Raw genomic sequence first — 22554 nt, forward strand, 5'->3', positions numbered from 1 at the left:
ATCTTGGGTGTTTCTCATAACAGCTTTTCCCATTCAACACCCCTGGGGCTAGACTGGCAATGCTGAGCTGCACTGGATGCCTCTGAAGTTGAGAATCCTCTCCCTCTTGCACTCAAACTAGAGGAAAATCTCATCTCTTATCTCCAACACCCTTTGTTACTCAAAACTTGAAGTAACTTGCTCACAGTTCCCTCTGTGCTGCTGTCAGAGCTGTACCAAGGGCAAGGCAGCTCAGCTGCCTTCAACCTGGCACAGAAGTTCTACCCACTTCCCAAAATGATTTCACCCACTCCTTAACTTACCAACACTCTAGCAAATACAGAGGCTTCAAGATACAAAAAAACCCTTGTAGGAGCAGCTGCTACTGCTTTAAATGGAGCCTCTCCAAAACATTTCAGCTTCTTGCCGAGTCTTGAGAAGAGTTCCTCCCTTTTCCTATTACAAAATCCCAAGTCTGTGCCTCCAGGACTCACTGTAATATTGAGAATCTTCCAAAATAAAAGGACAGAAGGAAAAACAGCTCCCAAGCCTTGCACTGATGCATATAAACCTCGCTTCACTTTCAGCACAAGGAATCACAGGAAATCAAGGAGAGACACTGAGAATAAGAAATTTGAATCAGACCCCTCTGCATGACTGTCCCCAACTAGAGCACTACACATTTACCCACTGCTCTCTTAATTTTATAAATGCCAAACATTGATTGATGCACAGACTGAGGTGTGAACTAAAAGTTATTTCACTAGAATAAGCAGAGGTTCCTTTCACAACAAAAAGAGACGTAAAAATGTTTGTTGCTGTTTCCCACTTCAATTAATCTCAACTTTATTTTTGAAAATATACACACAAACTGCATTTTCTGCTCAGTAGAGCTCTGTGCCATAGGTGTCTAATGCAAGAAAAATGAGGATTCAACAGAAGGCAAGTCAAATGCTATGATGAGAATTACTGCAAGCAAGTGCTCTGATGTGTGGCCCAAAAATATTTTTTCTCTATTTCTTTCATCTCTTGTCAAGAAAGTGATGCTCATTTCTCCCCTCCAGGTGAACCAGAAAAAAAAAATCCTTTAATTTTTGGTGCACTTTAAATCTTTCCAATGCAGCTTTATGCTACAGTGAAAACATCTTAAAGGCTTTGCTGGAAGGGTACATTGTATGCATGAACAGGTCCACTGCTGAATGACTGCAGTGCAGAGCCACATAAATTACTTTAGAAGAAAAACATTGAACACATGCAGGGGAGGAAAAAAAAAAAAAAAAGAAGCTTTTACTTTTTTCCCCCAAAAATAGATCTGGGCATATGTGAGAATGTGTCAGATTCAACAGTGTGGTCCCTTCCAACATGAACCATCCTGATTCTGTGATGAAACCCTGGCAACAACTAAAATATTTCTTAAGAAATAATCACTGACATAATAAAATCTCTATATGAAGAACTTCAGAGTGCCCCAGAGATACTTTGGCTCACAGATACACATGATAACTATCCAGCAGCAAAACACAATTATTTATAAATAGTGGATTAACTCAACCAGTCAAGAAAACAAAGTCCCCTCAGTTTACTACCTGCACCAAACTGTTCAGGTATTTTCTTCATTAGGGCAAATGATGTGTTCCTAAATCAAGTTCTATAGCTCATAACACTTGAAAGGGAGGGGAGTTTAACACCAGCCCAGAGTCAGTGGAAAACTGAGACTGCCCTACAATCTTCACCCCAGCTCATATCAAAATTCCAAAGGAAGAGCCTTTCTTTCCTCCTGCAAGGCTTGTCAGAACAGCCACCAAATAAATGGCTTTTGCAATATGTCCTGAAGTCCATCAAGCTCACATTGTGCAAAACATTCTGGACACCTCATTTACACACTGAGGCTGTTCCAGCTGGAGGTTTCCCCCCACCCCCAGGCAGGCCAAGCTCCTTGCTGAGCTCCTGCCTTCTGCCACCAGCTGTGCTGGGCTTCTTCTGACACTTCTGCTCCATCCCCTACCCCACTGATGCTGCCCAGCCCTTTGCTTGCCAAGCAGAGGAGTCTGGGCTTCAGTTCAATGGAGAAGTGGGTGGTGGTGAACAGAAATCTTGTTCAAATGTGCACTGCAAAGGCAAAAAAACCAACCCCAAACCCACAGTTTGTAAGGTGTGCTCTCCCCTCCAGCCCAAACTATCTGCTACATGGACCCAAGGGTAAATTAGGACTCCACTATGTATGAAACATGAATCTTAATGGCAGCAGTTGTAGATTGAACAGGTTCTCTTGTAGCAACACTGTTCACCTTGAACATGCACATGACCCCTTAGCAGAAGACGACATGTTGTATTTTATTATGTGTTAAAAACCTGTTATTTCCTTCCCAGCCTTCAATGCCATGAAGTGGTTTTTGCACTATTGTGCATCAGTGTCTTCTCACCACTACAGCAATCACAGATGTTAATTCAAAGTCATTATCAGAGGCTCAAATCAGAAATAAATAGCCATGACTACAGGATTTTTTCCCTACAATTCACTCGTTTCCCTCAGTGAGTCTCTCTCAATTGACACTGCTTTCTGGGGGGGAAAAGGGCTGATCACACAAGCCTTGCTAAGAAAATATCCCATTGAAACACCCAGCTTCCAGAGCTGAGCCCTAATTCCTCATGCTGTGTCTCATCAGCTCCTCTTTTTGTTAAGTGAAAGAGATTCCGTTCCTTTTTAGAGAAGTAAAAAGTGAAACAGTCTGATCAGTGCCAGCAAGGCTCCCTAACAGTTTTACCAATATGGGCTCTAGGAATCAACATTTGCACAGGATAATGAAATCTTCTGTCTTTGCCAGTAACCTGAGAAAAACACTTCAGTAATATCTGTCGTGTTTAATTTATGCAGAAGCTTTCTGAACCCAATGTTGCTGCCACACTAGATGGTGAGCTACAGACAAACTGCTTTAATGGCTAGAAATATTCTAACCTGCAGTCTAAACTGATTCATGAGTAGTCAGGGTATGTTTTTTTCCTTGTCTGAAAGAGCACAGTGACAGTTTAGATAGCTCTTCTCCTTTGCTGTGGTTTGCTCCTTGTGTTATTTTTCACTGGGGTAATGAGGACAAAACAGCAAAATCCAGAGAGATACACCCACTCTACAAGAGGTAGTTGTACTGCTTTTGCTGGCAGCTTGTCCTGCTGCTCAGGTGGGACAGGGTTCAGGGAACAGACAATTTGAATTTCCCATTGTTTGTCTCACACACATCACTGCTCTGCTCTTGTTGACTTAAAATAATTAGCTCATATCTTCTCTACATCTCTCAGATTCAAGCAGAAAGACTCCTCTCTTCTCAACTATTTTTTTGACTGAATATGCCCAGTTCCTCAATTCTTACCAAATGGTATTATTTTCTAATTATTTTAAACTTTTTTGTTGGGTTCCCCCTTTCTCCCAGTACCTCCTCCTCCCCATTCATCCACTGGCAAAGGATGAGTGTGGCTTCCTCCATTTCAAGTCATCAGGACATAAATAGCATTGCCTGGTCTTCATTCCAACAGGACCTTATTTCATTACACTGACTCATGATTTTTGGAGATTTGGACCTCTGAACTCCCAGCTCAATTTCAGCTGTCACACACCACATATCCCTCAAACCTTGGAATTATAAGATAGATGAACAATTTATTGACAGAATATTTTGAGGGCTTTTTAGTGCCACAAACTGTAGCTGAAGTGAGGCAGGTGGGACAATTACAACTAGCTGGCAAATGAAAAAAAGCAGGTATCCAGCTAATTTTAAGATTACAATTATGTCATTCATTTATTATTAATATAATAATTGGATTGTGGTATCAAATGGTCCCAGCTGCTGTGTGAGGCACTGCAGAAGCTGAGGAGTGAGTGCAGCCTTAGCAGAAATTACATTAGTGGTGGAGGAAAAAGCAGCATCAAAAGGGGAATTGATTTGTCTGAGGTCCCACATTGAGTCTGTAGCCAATCTCCTGACCTCCATCTCATTTTCTTTTGAACTGAAGTACACTGCTACTCCTATCAGGATGTTTGAAAATTTGGGGGGTTTTATTAAATGTTGGTATTGATTTTAGCAAGCTACTTACAACCACCACCACTGCAATGACAAGGAGTTAAAAAAATCTCCTTTAATAAGAAACACAAATTTCTTGGGTTTGTGAAGCAACAAGCAAAAAAATCCTGTAAGTAAAATAGCCTCTGGAAATCATTACATGCTATTTCTAGCTGAAGGAGGAAAACAGTTTTGTTAATTACTGTTCCTGATGAGGAATACAATCCTCAGATAACAGCCTTAATAAATCACCATTATTTTAATTTTCATGGTTTGTTGCCTCCTAATTTTATCAGTTTGAGGGTTGATAAAATTTTTAGCGTATGAAGTTATCAGCAAGTCATTTCTTGTTGCAATCACAGATTAAGAGCTTGATCCTGAAAGTTGCTGATCTCGTGCAACCTGTGCTGATATTCAGGAACTCCAGTGATCTGCCAAAAGAGCTATTAAAGTTATCTGGGCTCGAGCTGGCTTGATACACTTCTCTTATCAACAGAACCTAAATTCTTTACTGACCTCAGGATATCTCTGCTAGCTACGAAAGAACCAGACAACCACAAAAGATAGACAGATCAAAAGTTTTCTTCCCAGTTTTTAAAGAAACTCCTTATAAAACCTGACACTGTGTCCTAGGCCAGGTTGACGTAAGTCCAAGTGGACTCAGGAAAAGGAGAATATAGAGAATATACAAGCAATTTTTTTATCTTGCTCCTCCCTTGGCACTAAACAATGGCCAGCCATGATTGTGGTGGCAGGAATATGATCTAGAGGGGCCAGTTGTGAGCTGCTGAGGAAGGCACACTCCAAATCACAAGAGTTTTCCCCACTGGGATGTGAGAGAACTGGGGGGACCAAGCACATAAGTGACCTGCTTTTGGTATCTTCAGGCCAGTTACAAAAGAGAATATCCCTTGAGGGTCCTGGCAAAGCACAAAGTGATTGGAGGGAAGACTGTGTGCCAAAGCTTTCACTTGCAGAACATCTGAAGGAAACAAAGTGCCCATATTTGTGTTTTGAATGTTCTCCTGTGAAAACTGCCACATAAAATGATATTTTTATGCTATTTAAAGGCAATTCTACTTGTATTAGATTTGCATGTAAATAAAGCTCTGAAAATAAAAAGTATTTGAAAAGGAAATGATGTCAATTCACACAACTATTTTTCTTTATGAGTTGGCAATGTTACTGTACTGTGTCAGGTCCAGCTAAAGACAAAAATCACTATCTTTTAATTTTGGGGTTTTCTTACAAGCACAACAAAGATTCCCTACAGCAACCAGCACTGTTGCAGGTATTGCATGTTTATCAAATGTGCACAAAGTTGGCAAATTACTTGGAGGGAGATTTTGTGCAGCTGTTGTTATGATACTGTGGAGTTGCTGGGAGTACTCTACTGAGCAATGGTGATATCATAATTGGCCTCCACAAAAGCACATTAATGCAGACTGCCAGATAAAAGTGGGTCAGCTTCCACTCACCAATCAGTTTAGAATGAAAGGCCAAACTAGGCTGAAGAGAAAAATTTGTGTGGAAGCCGTTAGGTACCAGGATAAATGTTTTTTATTTCATGTGGGAAGAGCTCATCTCTTTTAAATCCTTGAATATAAATGCTGAACTGCTCTTTCACCTGAGTCTGCAGTCACCCTTTGTTGGATGCAAATAACTAACACAGACCAAACCCCACCAAGGGAAAAAGAAAACATGGCAACACACAGATTCCCATTGCACCCAGGAGAATTTACATACATTAGTGTTGCCAAAAAAGTTCCACATAATGGACTGTGAAACAAGGTTTTAAACAGTCTGAATGGCCTCCTCTCCATGATGCTGGTGCTCTCTTCCCAAAACGATTATAAGTTAAGGAGGGTGACAGAGATTTGCAAAGGAAGATCATTTTGTGGCAACAGAACTGTATTCACAACCTTGCACACTCACAAAGCAGAATTTCAAATTCTCCACCTCACATTCAAAGCTTTCTTTACCTCTCCTTTACTTTAAACTCTGTCCTTTTCTCTTGTCCTTCACTCTCCTTCTGAGTCTTTGTCTCCCGCTCTTGTCTCCCGCTCACACTTCACGTTCCCTGGGGCTGCTCAGGTTTCTCTGTGCACCAAACAGCAGGTCCCCCAATCTTGTTTAAACCAAAAGAAAGAATCCCAATGACTTCAGCAAGCTTTCAACTAATTCTGACCCAGACTTCTCTTCATCTTTGCATCAGGATGTGAAAATTCCCTTTTTTTACTGAACACTCCCGATACTACTAAACAGAGTGTGCTGCAGGATGAGGAGACATCTGCTAAATAACCACTGTATCTGCATACCATGAACTCCCCCAAGGCAGTGGCATGTTATTAATGTGGGCTTGTTCTACTTACTATGCAGAGCTGTGAGCAGCACCAGCAAACAGACAACACCCATTTGTCATTTGAGAGGTTAGTCTTGCTTCACTCCAAAAAGATTTTTGGGTGCACCCATCTTTAGGCACAGTTTATCCTCAAATAAGCACATTTATCTCCCACTGTTCCTATTGTCTAGACAGACTACAAGGACATATTCTCTAGAGTAGGGGTGAGATGGATTGAGACTCCCTTGAGAGCCCTTCACAGACTTTAATCGACCTGATTGTTTGGCAATTTTTCCTGATGTCCAACGTAAATTTCTTTTTTGCTCAATTTCATCCCATCACTTCCAATTACGTCTGACTGAACTGCTCAAAACAACTCTTCTCCCCTCTGTCTCCTGACAATGAGGATGCAGCACACACATCTCTTATTTGCACATCTTTACTTCAGAATTTATTGGCAACTCCGACTGCAGAGTTGATGTTTTATACCCACTTCTTAAAGAGGTCAAAGATATTTTATCGCCCATGAAAGAAAACATAAGCCTGTGAATGAGTGTAGACATTACAGGGCCTTCCCCCTTTCTTCCACAACTGAGACATGTGGTAATTAAGAGTAAGAAAGCCTGAACATAGCTAAGTTACCTTATGCAAAGTGACAGATTCAGTGACAACACGGGTTTGGAAAGTCTCTCTTCCCCTCTGTTCTTACAATAACGTTCAAAATATTTGGGAAGACAAAGACAAAAGGAAGAAGTTGAAACAGCTTTCAAAAAGACAGTACTGATGGAAAAAGAAAAGCTGTATTTCCCTGTACTATTTACTGAATGATGTTGTAGCAGAAACAGTAACTTCTCCTCCAGTTCCTCAAATAACATTTCAAATTCATAAAACAATGGATTGCTCCCACACAGCTAAAACTGCAGCTCGAGACATGTGATGACAATAAACTACTGTATGTAATATTCAAGTTTAGTATTTTTAGGAAGAACAGGACTGTAGTTTCTCAGTATACTACATCTGACAAAGAAGCCATAGGAAGAAAAGAGCACCTGGAAAATTCTTATACATATGAATTGGATCCAAACACCTAAGTAACAATGGAGTCATTTCACAGGTACACTGAACTACATGATCAGTAGAGGCAGAAGAAGGAAGTCTGGTCTCTGACAGTAAAAAATGAACTACTGTAGCCTCAGCAGTCCATTACTGACTGTAGTGCTGGTGAACCATTCAGACTGTGCTTGCATGGACAGATGTTCCACAGTCTGACTCATCCTGGGAGCCCTCTGAGCTGCCAGGAGATGAGGCAATGCCAGTCTAAGAACTGACAGGGTAACTGTGGACCCACTGACCTTCCCCACTCTGTCCACAGCAGAATGTGTCACAGTCCTTGGAAGGGGCACTGGGACCCACACCTGGATGAGAGCAATGGCACAGAGTCAATTCTGCCGTGTTTCCAGAGGATGAGAATTCCCCCAGGAGTGGGGAATTCTATCCATGGAGTCAGCTGTGCTTTGCCTTTGCACTGCTCTTGTAATTTCCAAAGTCGTCTCCTGTGCATTTCAAGACCACGTATTGATACCACTCCAGAGCTTTTTCCCCTGAATTTCTTCTGTGCAACTTGGATCTAAAGTGAACATATTTTCCTATCTGCCCAGAACAGTTATGCAACAAGAGAAATGACACAAAATCAATGAGCTTTATGCCCATATCCCAGACTGCCTCCAGTCATAATTGCATGTGTTTTCCCAGTCTATTTTTGCTCAGAGGAGGAATATATTGAGTTAACAGAATGTCAGTTTCCCATTATTACATGTAAGTCCAAATAACAACATCAACAAAATGAATTAAATAGAGAATTCAAAGCAAAGTAAACTATATATATTTGAAGAAGGCCAATCTGTACATTGTAGCTCCTCATCACTAATGAAGCCCAAACCACATTCTATTTGGGGAACAGAATGTTAGAACAGCCTAGGTGGTTCTCTTGACCACCTGAAATCAATGCAGATTTCAGGAATCAATGCAGAACACCTGAATCAGAATTTCCTGACTGACAGTCAATCTTAGAAATGCTGTAATATGGTTTTGAGCAAAGGCCCCAGAGCCATGTGATTCATAAGCTGGCACAGACGATGTGGTGAAGGACATTGCCACAGTGAAGGTGTTAAGCTCAGCCTAACTACAACTGCTCACTTTCAGTCAGGGGGACAGTGCCCTACCTGGCCAAGCTGTTCACAAGCTGTTTGATACTCAGCTCGCTGACAGAGGTCTTTCACACGCTGGTATTTGGGTAGGAAGTTTTCCTCTTGGGCATCTACCTTCTCATTCTCCCTCTTGTGCAGCAGTTTACTGGGGGAAAAGAATAACATTCATTTTTACATTAATTTTACATTAATTTCAAGATATAAATGCAGTTTGTTGAAAAGACTCAGAGGAGTATGTTATTTTCCAAGTCCATAGCAACACTGGTAGCCAAAACTTCATAGTCCAGTAGAAACCAGCACTCAGCCTCTCTGATGAACACACAAGTTACTCATGTCATGCTCTCAGGAAGCATACAAAACCATACAAAATCAAGACTGTGTTCCATGTCTGACTGGCAGGCAGTAACAACAGTCAGTATAAGGAGACCACATCCTCCTCATCCTACAGAGCTGCACTCTGCAAACCCCTCGTGCCCCCACTGATGGATTAAGGCAGGGGCACAGGTGAACACGCAGAGAAGGAGGGTTGTTCATACTCCCATGATACAAGCAGGAGGGTGGGGAGGGCAGCAGCTGAAAGCAAAATGGGATGCCTTTCCATCTCTCAATGCAAGCAAACTCCCTCCCCCCACCCCAAGAGCACATTTATGCAGGCTGCAGGCAAAGGCCATACATCCCCTCCAATCAGTGCCATTAGGCAACGCTGCAGCCGTGTCCCTGCTGGCACAGCTAAATGGCTTTAGACTGTGGCAGAGTGCTGCTTTGGCTTTAGCTATTCAGTGTCCTTCTATTTGAAAAACTTTGTGATTAACACTTTACTTACCCTCTTTCCACAAGGAATGAGTCTCTCCACACCTTCATCTTTTTCTTTAAGTGGAACCTAGGAGGAAACGAGGAGAGGAAGAAGCAACTCCCACAAACCCAGTAACCAAGCTGTGCCCCAGTGTTCTCTCCCATCCCCAATTCCAATGAGAAACATGTCATGTCACTGCACAAGGGGACATCCAGCTCTGGGAAGCAGGCACATACACCTCCTCCAGTGCAAACCACGAGCAAACACAGGACAGATTTTTCTCACAGGGACAAAAATCCACAACAGGTTCAGAGAGTGCAATTCCTTCAACATAAACACGTTTAAGGCACAGTGGATTAACTGAATCGTCCTCCATCACAAAGGATCACAAATTAAATCCGGATTTCATGACTCAAGTTTGGGCTCTTAACCTTCACACTGCCCACCAAGTAGCCTGTTCTAAAGCAGCTGCTCCTTTCCCCTTCTCCCTCCACCCAACTACTTATAAAGCAAATAAATCTCCTTCCCTTTCTCTGCTGATCTTCTCTAGCAAGCATCCAGTCTAATCCTCTTCCTCAGCCTTTTTCCAATAAAACTATTGATGGAAAGTCTTAAATAATAACTGCAATTTTGAGTTCTAGCCTGTCTTTATATTATAGTCTGATATGCAACCAACCCTTTCAATTCAATTATTCTACAATTCATTCAAAGTGAAATTTGTAGCTTTGCTACAAATGATGTCACAGAGACAATTAAAATCTATAACTCACATAGGTAAAGATCTTCACATGTATCCCTCTCTTCTACACAGACTATATTTAGTATATAGAGATGCCATATATGCCATACATCTACTATATGAAAATGAAAATATGCCAAAATGAAAATAACTGAAGTGGGTCAACTAGTCTCCAGACTTCCCAGTGAATGATGTAATCCTACAGGTGGTAATTTTATTATATTTTCCTTTAAATTTGGTGCATGCTGCTGAACACTTGCTCAGCCTGTTGCACAAACACACACACGTTTCCACACACATTTCCAGTTCTTACCTATTTACTGGTCTCTCCGAATCCAGCAGCTTTAGAATGGATTTACCATCCATGTCAGAGGGAATATCCAACCCAGCAATATCCAGAATCGTGGGTGCGAGATCAATATTCAACACGATGTGAGGATTCCTGTAAAACACATAAAGGAGAAGCCAGTTTAAAGTCCATGTAATGACACCAAGCTCTGTTCAAACAAAGGCAGGATGGGACCAGATGGGCTGCTGTACATGGCAGTGCAGAACACGAGCTCAAAAAATTCAGGACAGAAGGAAGCTGCTAAATTCACACTAATTAATGAGACACTATTTAAAAATTACTACATTTTTGAGTGAGTGAGCAAACAGGCACTGACAAGAGCATGGATGATGAATTAAATTGATGTACCTAATTTGATTTTAATTACTAATAATTATGATGTAGTATATTTGGTATTAGAAACGAGAGCTTAGTAATGACTTGCTACAGTGACTGCCATTAAAATTTTGTTGGTATCAAAAGGGAGTCATGACAATTACTCTGCAGGAAAAACATAAGGTTCACAAAAAACACGGATGATTGATGTTCCACCATTTAGAGAAAAAAATCAGGCTGAGAGGGAAGTTCAATTTATTTTCTGAAATACTCTCCCCTCCAAGCTATTTTATCCTGTTCTTCCTATTCTTTCATCTTCAGAAGTCTCTGAAAAATGAAATTCAGTGGGAAGATTTCACAGCTTTTATGGGTGTCTGGGTGTAAAGACCCTTGAACTAGAGCAGACATAATGTGGCTGGTCTCTGGCACTACATGTTGCAGAAACACCAGCTCAGTCCACTCGGGCCATAAGAGCATTCCCTCTCCAGGAAGGCCAAGAACTGCAGTCAAAGGGAAAGAGAGCCTGTTCTTAGAAGGCTGTTTCAGCTCACTTGAAATTCGGGGGCTGCTGCAGACAAAACTCCTTCAGTGCTGAGGTCACGTGTTTAATTCCAACTGAGGAACCCCCCCTTGCTTTTTAGGGAAGTAATGTTGTTTTTTTTTTTATGCATAACTGCTGAAAACAAACTAGGGACGTGGTGCAATATCTACAGAATTTAACATTTTTGTGCCTACAGATAATATGAACCAATGAATTTAACCAGTATATGGAATGAGATTTTTTTTTTTAATAATTATTTGTTATTGTTTTACACACTAGATCCGTCTGCAGCAAAAAAAAGAATTTTGTGTGGAAGACTGTGTGTTAATTATGCTAAAACATGCACACTGATATAAAGACAAGGCAGTAAATTATGGCACTGTCCAAAATCATTACTTAAGTGCAAATATTTGCTATTTGAAATAATTGCTTAGAAAGTGTATTTACATAATTTCTTAGCTGATCAAAGCTACCATTTTAATTAACAGGCACAGTCTGCACACTGCATCCAACAGCCCTAGCCATGTAGTCTCAAAGAATGAACCAAAAAGAACCTTTTGTGCATGATAACATATGAACTATTCTTTATAAGCTGGAACAAGCGATTCCAACATTCAGCAATAATTATCTACTGTGGCAGTGAACATGACACGACATATTTTTTTAACTTGAAAACTACACAGTTACATGTATAATTTTGTATAATCTGTATAGTCCTTCCATAAAAGAATGGACATATTTCAGAAGAGGAGAACTTACAAGGACCCGGCCTCGACGTTGGGACCTCGGATGTAGAAAGGAACTCTGATGTCGAACTCATAGGGCATGGACTTCCCCTTCACCAGCCCAAACTGGCCAATATGGTAACCATGGTCTGCTGTATATATCAGATACGTGTTGTCCAGCTCTCCTGTTTCGACCAACGTGTTGTAAATCTGGGGGGAAAAAAAAAAAAAAGGGTGAAACAAACCATGAAATTCGTATCCATGTGGAATACTGGCTATCATTTTCTGCCTGTGAGTAACAAATTACAACAGCCCAGGCTGGCACTGAGTTATACTGAGTTATCACAATGAACCACTACTCTGAATAATCCATAATCACATCTTAATTTTACTAGCTGAATATCATGGCTATTGCAAGGCACACTTCTGTTTTCTCTTTTAAGGTAAAACACACTATGTGCCACTCTCAAGTGTTTGGGTTCAGCATTTTGCATAAGTGCTGGCAAGATAGTGCTAAATACACACAGTAACAGAGATAAGAGTTTCAAGGTGCCATTTTTGAAATTTTCTCTTGACCTTTATCTTTTTCCTGCAGAAAACAATTTTAATAAAATGACAGCATTTGAAATCTCACACGTGTTTAAGCAACACTCAGTGATCTTGCCTTTGGACAAATGAGTCCCCATTATGCAGAATATTTGCACAATACCTTCCAGATAAATAACATTCAGTCATACTCTCTCAATATGGAGAATTAAGATGAGATTTAACTCTGTGGTTGCTTCTATAGATTTACAGGAGCATCTTTGTGTGAAATGTATCCACTTGAGCACCAAAGGTCAATTTTTATGGGATGCTTTGCCTTGCAAAGGCACAAAGGTGGTGAGGTACCACCAAAGCAGTGCCTCACACACACCCAGAACCCATCAGCACAGAAGAAAACAAACTCTGATGTCCTTGGTTTGGGGATTTATTTTTGCTTCTTTTACAGGTTGTTTTGTTTGCGTTTTTTTGTTTGTTTGTGTGTGCTTGTGGTGGTTTTATTGTTTTGCATGAGGTACTTGGTTGTTTTTTCTTTTTAGTTTTGAAAGACTATTAGACACATATAATTCAGTGGAAAAGGTCAGGCTAACTTGGTAACTAGAACTAAAAAACAACCTAACTGATTTTGCCTGCAGTTAATCACCCAGAGTGAAACCATTTTACTGAACAGAAAATCCAAACACCGTAGTAAAATCACCAACCTCCCCTAATGCTGGTAATCTGAACCATCTGAACAGGTTCATTAACATGAGACAGAGATCATACTTGCCTGAATCAGTAATTATAAGACATTAGTAACAAATTTATGCAATGCCACCCATATAATCTCATCTTTGCTTTACAGCACTCCACTTATTTTATGTTCTACCTTTTTTGAATAAGAATGCCAAGAGATAAGCAGTAAATTGCAACTCCTTTAAATCTGCCTTTTTAGATCTGGAAAATCACTCTTAGCTTTTAGTGAATTCAGACATTTCTGTTGAAGACACCCAGTCTGCATTAAGAGATCTCATTGTTACCTAATGCAGACTTAATTAAATTTTTTTAATGTACCAACTTATTTATTTATTTATTTCCAACACTTAACATCCTGGGCTGGGTTTACCATGAGATCATTCCATCATTACAGAGTTAGGACTTCTGTAACATCACTTTTTGCTGCTGTTGTTTTCTTCTCTCAGAAACTCAGTGTTACAGGATCAGAACAAGCACACATTTATTTCCAACAGATTGTAGGATGACTTTTCTCTATCAGAGGGTACATTTTTAGGACATATGATATATATATATTTTTTTTAAGGGGATCCCTCCCTCTTCCCCTCACTCAGCAGTGGCTCTGTGGCAACAAATCAGCTCACACCAACCACCTCATGGTACCTGTCTTTAGGAGATGAGGATCCTGATATACAGAATAAAGAGCCAAAATGATCCGAGGTGAGAGGATGACACACTTAGAAAACTGATGCAGTCCTCCTCCTCCTCCTCCTTTCTCCCTTACCTTCATCTACAGGACAAGGTAGAGCTTAACTCAAGAAACAAGCACCTGTTTAGCAAAAAAACCAAAAAAGGGCAGTGCTGATCTTACCATCTCCATCGAGTCATCCACAGACATGAGTGTTTGGAGCCGCTTTCTCTGCAGCATGTTCGTGAACTCCATGTGTATGGGCTTCATGGGACCAGTGTACCTCATGATCCAGTGCTTGTCTGGGTTTGGAGCATAGTTATAACTGGGAGTGCTAAGGAACAGAGAGAAAACCACAGTGCTTTAGCCAAGTAGAAAAAAAAGCCAATGAATATTAGTAATTTCTATTTGATCAACACCATAGGACTTAATCTCCGAGGTGCACAAGAAAATATTAGATTCACTTTGGAAATGTCTTATATTTTCATGTCATGGAACATGGAAAAATGAAAACAACTCTGGGGGGAATAAAAATCTATGAAAAGAGTAAATACACCTTGTTTTTGCAGTGACTTCAGACTAATATGGATACATCTCAAAGCCAGGAGATTAGCCTCAGAAGTCTGAAGCCCACAAGTATGATCAAGATGAAGCATGTATTACAGAGCTCCTCCTCAGGAAATTGCTTTGCTTTCACTCTGTCCACATCAGCACCAAATACTATGGCTTGTGCAAGCTGTTTAAAGATAACTACAGAACTTGCTGAAAAGGTTCTACTAAGTTCTTTAACAGCTTTCTGGAATTTAGCATGACTGGCTACTTGAGTATTTTCACACTCATGCACCAGAGAAGCACAGGCACTCTGCCTACTGGTATCCAACTGCATGTGAGCAGCAGAAGTGGATGCACATGGATGTTAAAGACCTGCCAAGAAAAGCAGGGGTGAAGGGAAACAGGGTTGTATTCTGAAGACACATTACAGCCACCAAAACCTTTGTGATCGTCAGAAGCTTCAATTAAAGTCCCTGCAAAATCCCAAGAACTGGATTCAATGTCCCCCTGAAATATCACTGCCCCTCCAAGTTCTCATGGTCCTGGGACACCATTAATAAAGTGATAAGGAAAAATATAACTGATTGTCCATAGTTTCACACTGTTGGGAGTCCCAGCTATCGCTTTTCTCTGCACAATTATATTGTTCTAGGTCAGCTGAACCTAAATAAGGGTTTATTACCAGGATGTCAACTCTCTGCATCACCAACTCCCTAAGAAGTTATATTATAGCTTACACTTGCAAGAAATACTATTCCTTTAAAGTTTGCTATTACTTAAGGTTGAAAAACATCTTTTATACAATTTCTCCACACCCTGGTTCAAACACATCGCCTGCAGAGCCTAAAATATTAAAGATTACTTTTCCTAAGTAATTTGGTTAGGCTTCCTTCTTTCATTCAGAGCAATAAACTCAGTCTGTGCAAATGCACAAGCCCAGAGGGTGACACAGTAACACAGGAAAGAACAGCAGATACTCCATCACTTTCCTCTTAGCAACAACAGAATTTCCTGATACATTCAGCTCCTATTTGGCAACATTCTACCCTTGATTCTGTGTATGCAACAGAGCAGCAGGGTAAGTTATGAAGATAAACTATGAGTTGAAACTTATCAAAATACTGTGTTTCTAATATATCTTTGAATGTGACAGGTAGTCTTAAGAGATTTAATATAAATATGAAGCTAATAATCTGAAAGTGAAATGCTTTATGCTGAAAGCCTCTGTTAGATGCTATCTGAAAAATGTGCATACATGGCAAGTGGAGGCTTCTTCACACAGGGAGGAAAGGGCTGGTGTTTATTGTCTCTGCAATGTTAATAGTCTCTTGAATTTCAGAATGTTATTGTGGCCGAAATAATGACATTGCTTCTTTGAAAATGCTGACAGTTATGGAAACTGTTGCTATGTGATGTCCAGAATGAATCAAAAATGCTTTGCAAATTCCTTTTCAGCTTACTTCGTGATTTCCTGGCTGATTTGAAACCTCCCACTACATAATCCAACCAAAGGCTGTGATTTTCTTTGATTACTACAAATGTAACCCTCTTACACTTAACAGGTTTGTCTGTCTTATGGGGAAAATACACAGATGTAACATTCCTAGAAGTTGGTTAAGATGACTCCTTCCAATGCACCCAGAAGATAAGTCCCAGTCAGACGGTGTTTGACCTTGAAAAAGATGGGTGGGAAAATGTTGCAGTAACATTTCTGATCACTGTTCAGCTGCCCAGCTGTCGTGTTCTCTGCAGCTCACAGCATAAGCAGGAATAAAGGAAAACCAGCCCTGCAGCCCAGGGATTTGCTCTGGGAATAATTTTCAAACACGACGAGACCACGGACACACCCAGAAAGGAGCTCTCCAGAACGAGGAGGAGAGGGACTGCAGTGCAGGGCACAATGGTCAGACCAGCCACAATGTGGAATAAAAGAAGCACGAGAACAGCACATCAATTAGCCACAGAAGTAGATCCCAGAGCTCCCAAGCAAAGCAGCACCCTGACTGCCTATGCTAAACCCCACAGCACCAGCTTTGAAGCGCTGCCAGCAGTGCCACAGGGTGCAGTGTGGATGCCAGGCACTGCAGTCCCACCTCCACCTGGCTCTGGAGGCAGCTCCAGAATCCACCTGTAGGCTTGGGCAGGAGAGGCACAGAGCCATGCCCAGGGTGTCCTGTCTCCTGAGCCTGGCACTGGGCAAACACTGTCCAGGGGATTTCTTACTGCTTTAGGGCAATTCCTAAGTGTTCCTTCCCCCCGTGTTCTGATCCTGCCCTACCATATCCATATGTAGCAAGAACAGCCTACAGCCCTTTTTTAATTGACAGATTACCTGTCACTGAGGGATTCCCTGGAATATGGGAACAAGGGAAAAAACATAGAGGACGATTTGCATTGTTTCCTTCACTCTATGTACATGATCTGCATATTTTACATTTACTCCTAAACTCAGGTCAATGAAAGCTCTTAGAAATTATTATAATTTGTAGTATCATGTATCATTGCAGTGCTGGAAAAACTGTTCAGAGGATGACTGGCAGTTTGTCTGTGTGAGATGCACACAAAATTCATATCCAAAAGAAGAACATAGTTCCTTAATCTACCAAGGTAATTTGTTTTTTTACAAACAAAACTTCTTTCCATGAAGCAACACTTCTTATGTACTTGTTCTCATTGTAAGAAAAGTCACCTAAAATTAAAAAAGAAATAAAATTGTTTAATTACTTTATAATCAGGAGGATAAGCCTAGTTTGTGTGAACAATAAGACTTAAACCAGGAGCAAAAGCAAAACAGACGTAGTCTGTATTTCTCACTGCTGGGCCTCCTCAAATCCTTCCACCCTTTTTCATTCAACTAGCAAGTAAATCAGTACAGACTGTTGCATGATAGATGATTATCATCTCCCAGATCCAAATGCCTTCTGAAGGAACCTAGTAATATAAGCCATGAGAAGTTGCTCACTGGTCATTTCTGTAATTTGCATTTCAAAGAACATAAATGAGCACAATATGGCAAACAAACATGAAATACTTCACTGCTGCAGATCTATGCCACAGATTCTCTTTGGGCACAGTAGAAAGTAATGGAATATGTAATTCTAAGTTATGCAATAACCAGACAATAGAACAAAGGAAGCTTTTTCCCTCAGATTCTATTTTAAATTAAGCAAAAAAGCTCAAATGGATTTCACTGGACTCTGGACTAGGCTTGAGCAGCTTTGGCCACCAACTGATTATTATTTCCATCAGTTCCCAGCTCCTTCACAAATCCAAAATAAGACAGAATTCCCCTTAAAAAGGGGGGCAGCGGCACTTAGGGAGAAAGTTACAAATGTTGAACATCAATGAAGGCATGAAGCCAGGAATTAGAAAACTGCTGGAATGTTTTCAGTCGTGTCAAGAGGAGATTTGGGAGAACCACTCATTTTATCTGCCTGCAAGGAGACACCTGCAATGCAGCATTCCAGAGCTGTCCCTGTGCTAGAAACCAGAGCCATCTCAAGGTGGAGCTTGTGAACATGTTAACTCAGGAACCAGGTGACAGTGCCTTTGGGATCCATTCAAGACACTGCCCAGGGTCATGGACAGACAGACCAGTTCATTCACAAACAGCCTGTCTGATCTGGTGCTGCAGTTGCTTTCTTTCCATATATGAAACAGGAGTAGTAAATACTGTATAATACGTGATTTCTGCTAATACTCATAAAATAATATAATTTATACATAAGAATAGGGAGACAGGAGTTTCTTCCTCGAAGAGTTTACAGCCCAAGAACCAGATTTTGATCTCCCTGCTCAAAATAAAAACAGTGCCTTAATTCCCAAAGAGGCTGTAACAACATCCAATTAATTCTGTAGCTATTCTCAAAATACTTGTACCCATCTGAAGAGACACAAACAAACAAACAAGTCTAGAAACTCTTACATATTTGTGACAAGGTTATGCCAAGAGTATTACAAAGAAAAACATTGTTACCCAGGATTTCCATACTGCAGAACCTGAAAATCAAAGGGTGGGTGGTTTTTTTTTTTTCCTTACATGTGTTGTGAGGCATTAGGAAAGAGATGTGAGTACTGAGGGGCTGAATCTTCAGGGCCATGAGGAGCAGCGTGGCTTATAACCATCAGCACGGGCCTGTGAGGATACATCTTCTTGGAGAGTCTGAAGAAGGTAATACTGTCATTGGTAATCAGATCAGTTAGATAATCCTGCAAGTAGAAGTAAAAGTGCAGTGAGACACTTGAAAAGGAATTTCAAATTGGGGGGGGTGAGGTGGGATGGGGAGGTCTGAGGTATCATAAGAAACAGGGGGAAAAAAAAAAAAGGAGCTACTTCACTCAGAAAGACAGGAGGAAGGAATTAAAAAAAAAAAAAAGAAAAAGAAAAGCAAATCCTTCTTTCTTCTGCCTAGAAATATAAAAAGCAACAGCTTTTCCTCAGAAATGAATGGCATTAAAGAAGATCAAATGGTATTCTTTCTTCCCAAAGTGGGTAATTACATTATGAAGATCACAATACCAAATACAATGACCAGGCATTAATAAAAAAAATAAAAAGAAAATCAGAGTCAGTATCTTGAAGGTGTGTAGTCCGACCATGCATCATAAAAGTGCTTTGAAAATACAAATGGCTTGATGTTCTTTTTTTTTAACCTCCCTCTGAACCAGAAGTCAGGAGAAGATGGTGGGTTAATTGGACCAAAAATTTCATTCAATATTACAGTGACAATCTGATAGAGATATAGCTCTATATTGTTGAGAACTTAGAAAACTTCCTTTAGAAGAGCTGGACTATCTATTTTCTGAGAAGTATCATTATTATTATTCTGATATCTGCAAAAGCTACAGGGATTGAAGACAGCATTTTTAATGACAAGCCACATTCTCCTGTTTCACAGGAAAAATACAAATGCTACAAATATAAATACCCCTCAAGAGTAGGATATGAAACTTCACCTTTAAAAAAACAAAATAACTGCCATGTCAGAGCAGAATGTAAAATCAGACATCACATCTGCCTCTGGTCAAGCCAGCAGTCCAAGGTGTGGTACACACTGCATTGTATCTCCTTTTCAGCACAGCTTTCTGTCCATGGCTCAGACACTTGGTCCTCTCCACCACTGCCAACGTCCTTGAGCTGAGAACTCAGCTCATCATTCATCCAAAGCAGCCTTTTCCATGGACTGTACTTACTTTCCCCAGGTTATTTCCTGTCTATCCCAGAACAAGGCCAGCAAAGTCTCCATTTCTAATTTTGCACATTGGTCCCAACACGAGCCATGTCTGCCATGGAACTGCCACGATCAGGACTGATACTGAGATGATCTTTTCCCTCATGAAAGGAGGTATAAACAGGCATCAGCTGGAGGACTTCCAGTCATAAGAATAAGCAGGGGAAGGGAGAATGTACAATAAGCCAGATCAAAGCAAAACTGACTTCTGAACATGCTTTCAATACCTCAGACAATACTCAGAGCTGACAGAGAACACTGAAGTGCTCTCAACAAGTGCTGTTTATCTTAAACGTGCCTCTTCTTTAACCTGGTCACTCACTTTAAGTGTGTAACTCATCTTTGATTCAGCCATTTGGAGAGCACAGTTTTCCAACTTCATTTTGAAGGTGAAGGTTTCCACGTGGTCAAAGTGAAAATCACTGCAAACCCACTTGTTTAACAGGTCAAAAGACCAAACAGAAACATTTCAATTTGCTGATTTCTTACAGTTTTTTCTTTAAAGCTCCTTTAAAAAGCTCTTTTAGAGGATGCAGATGTACAAAATTAAAATTCGTGTAAAAAAAGTTGACAGCAACTGAAAAAGAAAAATCAAAGTAGAATATATCCTGTAAGAAAATCTAAAAGAATTTTATTTTCAGAGCATAAGTGCTTAGCAGTCACTTTGGAGAGCCCAATAATCAGTAATGTTTTTTTTCTAGTTTTCCACTGGCACATAATTAACTATATTAAGTAGATAGGACTAAATTATAATCTGATTATATTGTTCACTGCTGGAAAATTAAGTTTGCAGTAAAAAATACGCCAGGAAAGAAAGACAAACAGTCTTGTGTTTCAACTTCTGTTTGTTCATTTGAACTCCAGTGTTAACATCAACCAGTGTTGTTGCTCTGCACACTATCATTTGTTTATTACTGTAGCTATTATGCACAAATATGAAGATTATAAAAACATCTCTTTTTTTTTTTTTTTACTAAACTTGGTAAGAAAAACTACAAGTGAAGTCCTAAACATTTTCAAGTGTTGAATACACAAAACAGAGCTGAGGATACTGGAACATAAAGTTTCCTGGTGACTCCTTGGTACAATGGATGGAGATGGAGAACAGTGCCTATGGAATCACTTGCCTCACACCACTGCACATAAGATAAATTCCCACCATAACATTTTTGGTACACAGCTGTAAAGATTAGCTCTCTCATTCTTCATAGATCAGAAGGAAAATAAAAGATAAATAATTCTGTACAGCAGTTGCCCCTTCCCTCAGCAGCTGGTGCTGGAAAAGGAAACCCTAGAAGGCTGTGAAATTTTATCTTTCAACACAAAGTACATTCAATTAAAAAAGGCAAATAGGGCAGAGGAAAGGGGAAATCACAGACAGGAAATCACAGATATCAACCATTTAAAGGAAATACTGACTGGGAACACAATGCTAATGAAACACAAACACGGAGGCAGGATTTGTGCCCCAGAAGAGAAAGCAAACCAAATCCCTGCTAAACAAATACACATTACAAATCTCTTCAGAGTGAGTCTGCTTCCTGTGTTATACCCTAAAACTAGAGTAGTTTATGGATAGATTTATTTGCTTTGATACTTCAGAGTCACTTCAGCCCATTTTAGGGCTCCACTAAAGCTGGTTCCTTTGGGGAGGAACACTTTTGGCTGAAATAAATGTACTCCTGACTGCAAACAGGTACTGAGCTGCAACGTGGTAGATGAGATAGAAAATGATACTGCACTTGACAATGACCATCAAGCCTTTCTGTAAGTTTGGTCAGGGTATACCATCCTTGAGAGGATATTAGGAAACATATGCAGAGAAATATAAACATAACAGTTCAATTCTCCACTCATTCAGAATTATCCTAAGTTGTAGCAAGTTCCTAGGAATTCTCCATCACATTGTAGCTGTGAAACAAGTTCCTTAAACTAAAAAGATGGGTCTAGCTAGAGGAAACTGGATTCTTATCTTATTAATGCTTGTGTAACTCCACTGAAGACAGTTCTATAACAAGGGAACAGATGAAAATCCGAGTCACACAATAACTAAAGTACAAAGCACAGAAATAGCTATGGTGCAGCATTTAAATCCATTTCACATCTTCAGCTCATAATACCTAATACAGTCTCAGGATATTGTGTTTGTTCCCATTGCTGCTAATGATGTTTTCAGTACCATGACCCTCCCAGAATGGAAGACAACATAACATCCAAACACTGCTGCTGTTGGAGGTTGTAGATAATGTTACAGGTACCAGCTTTCAAGCACAAAAAGAATTCTTTGGTTAGACAGAAACCATAAAGTGCAGCTTTCCTGTGGTCATGTCCAAATGTGAATAGAAAGAAATCAACAGGACCTACCCTGGAGTAGTCATATCCATGCTTCTCCTTCACTCCATTTCTACAGAGTGTGTAGTTGTAAAATCGAGAGTTTTTAAGTAATCCAACCCATTCTTTCCAACCAGGAGGCACATAGGAGCCATTGTATTCATTTAGGTACTTTCCAAAGAAAGCTAGGGGTAGAGAAAGCAGAGGTGTAGTAAGAAGGCATAACAGAAACACTTCAGAGACACCATATTTAACCAGATTCTTTCCCTTCTGTTTCTTCTTAGAACAACTTTATTCTCTCCATGATGATAGATTTAAGATAAGAGATAAGTTTGCCTGTGGGTTTTTTTATTTATATCTCCATAATGCAGATCTTTTGATTTACAACCTCACTGTGTACAGGAGAAACTGGACCACAATTACCACTGTACTTTCCTTAGTGCCTGATACATTT

The 22554-nt window shown here is 40.2% G+C and overlaps 1 protein-coding gene across 7 annotated transcripts in view; it reads right to left on the reverse strand.

Annotated features, from left to right (window-relative positions):
• The window catches only part of SULF2 (sulfatase 2), a 118262-nt gene that overhangs the window by 18498 nt on the left and 77210 nt on the right, over positions 1-22554 (reverse strand). For all 7 annotated transcript variants that reach the window (XM_032704551.1, XM_032704546.1, XM_032704545.1 and 4 more), the window contains 7 exons: positions 22134-22285; positions 18578-18747; positions 14170-14320; positions 12076-12251; positions 10425-10553; positions 9403-9459; positions 8595-8724 (listed from right to left, as the gene is read on the reverse strand). In XM_032704551.1, the coding sequence (XP_032560442.1) occupies positions 8595-8724; positions 9403-9459; positions 10425-10553; positions 12076-12251; positions 14170-14320; positions 18578-18747; positions 22134-22285 (965 nt within the window). The remainder of the gene's footprint in view (positions 1-8594; positions 8725-9402; positions 9460-10424; positions 10554-12075; positions 12252-14169; positions 14321-18577; positions 18748-22133; positions 22286-22554) is intronic.

Source organism: Chiroxiphia lanceolata, chromosome 17 (genome assembly GCF_009829145.1).
Source record: "Chiroxiphia lanceolata isolate bChiLan1 chromosome 17, bChiLan1.pri, whole genome shotgun sequence".
Lineage (NCBI taxonomy): Eukaryota > Metazoa > Chordata > Aves > Passeriformes > Pipridae > Chiroxiphia > Chiroxiphia lanceolata.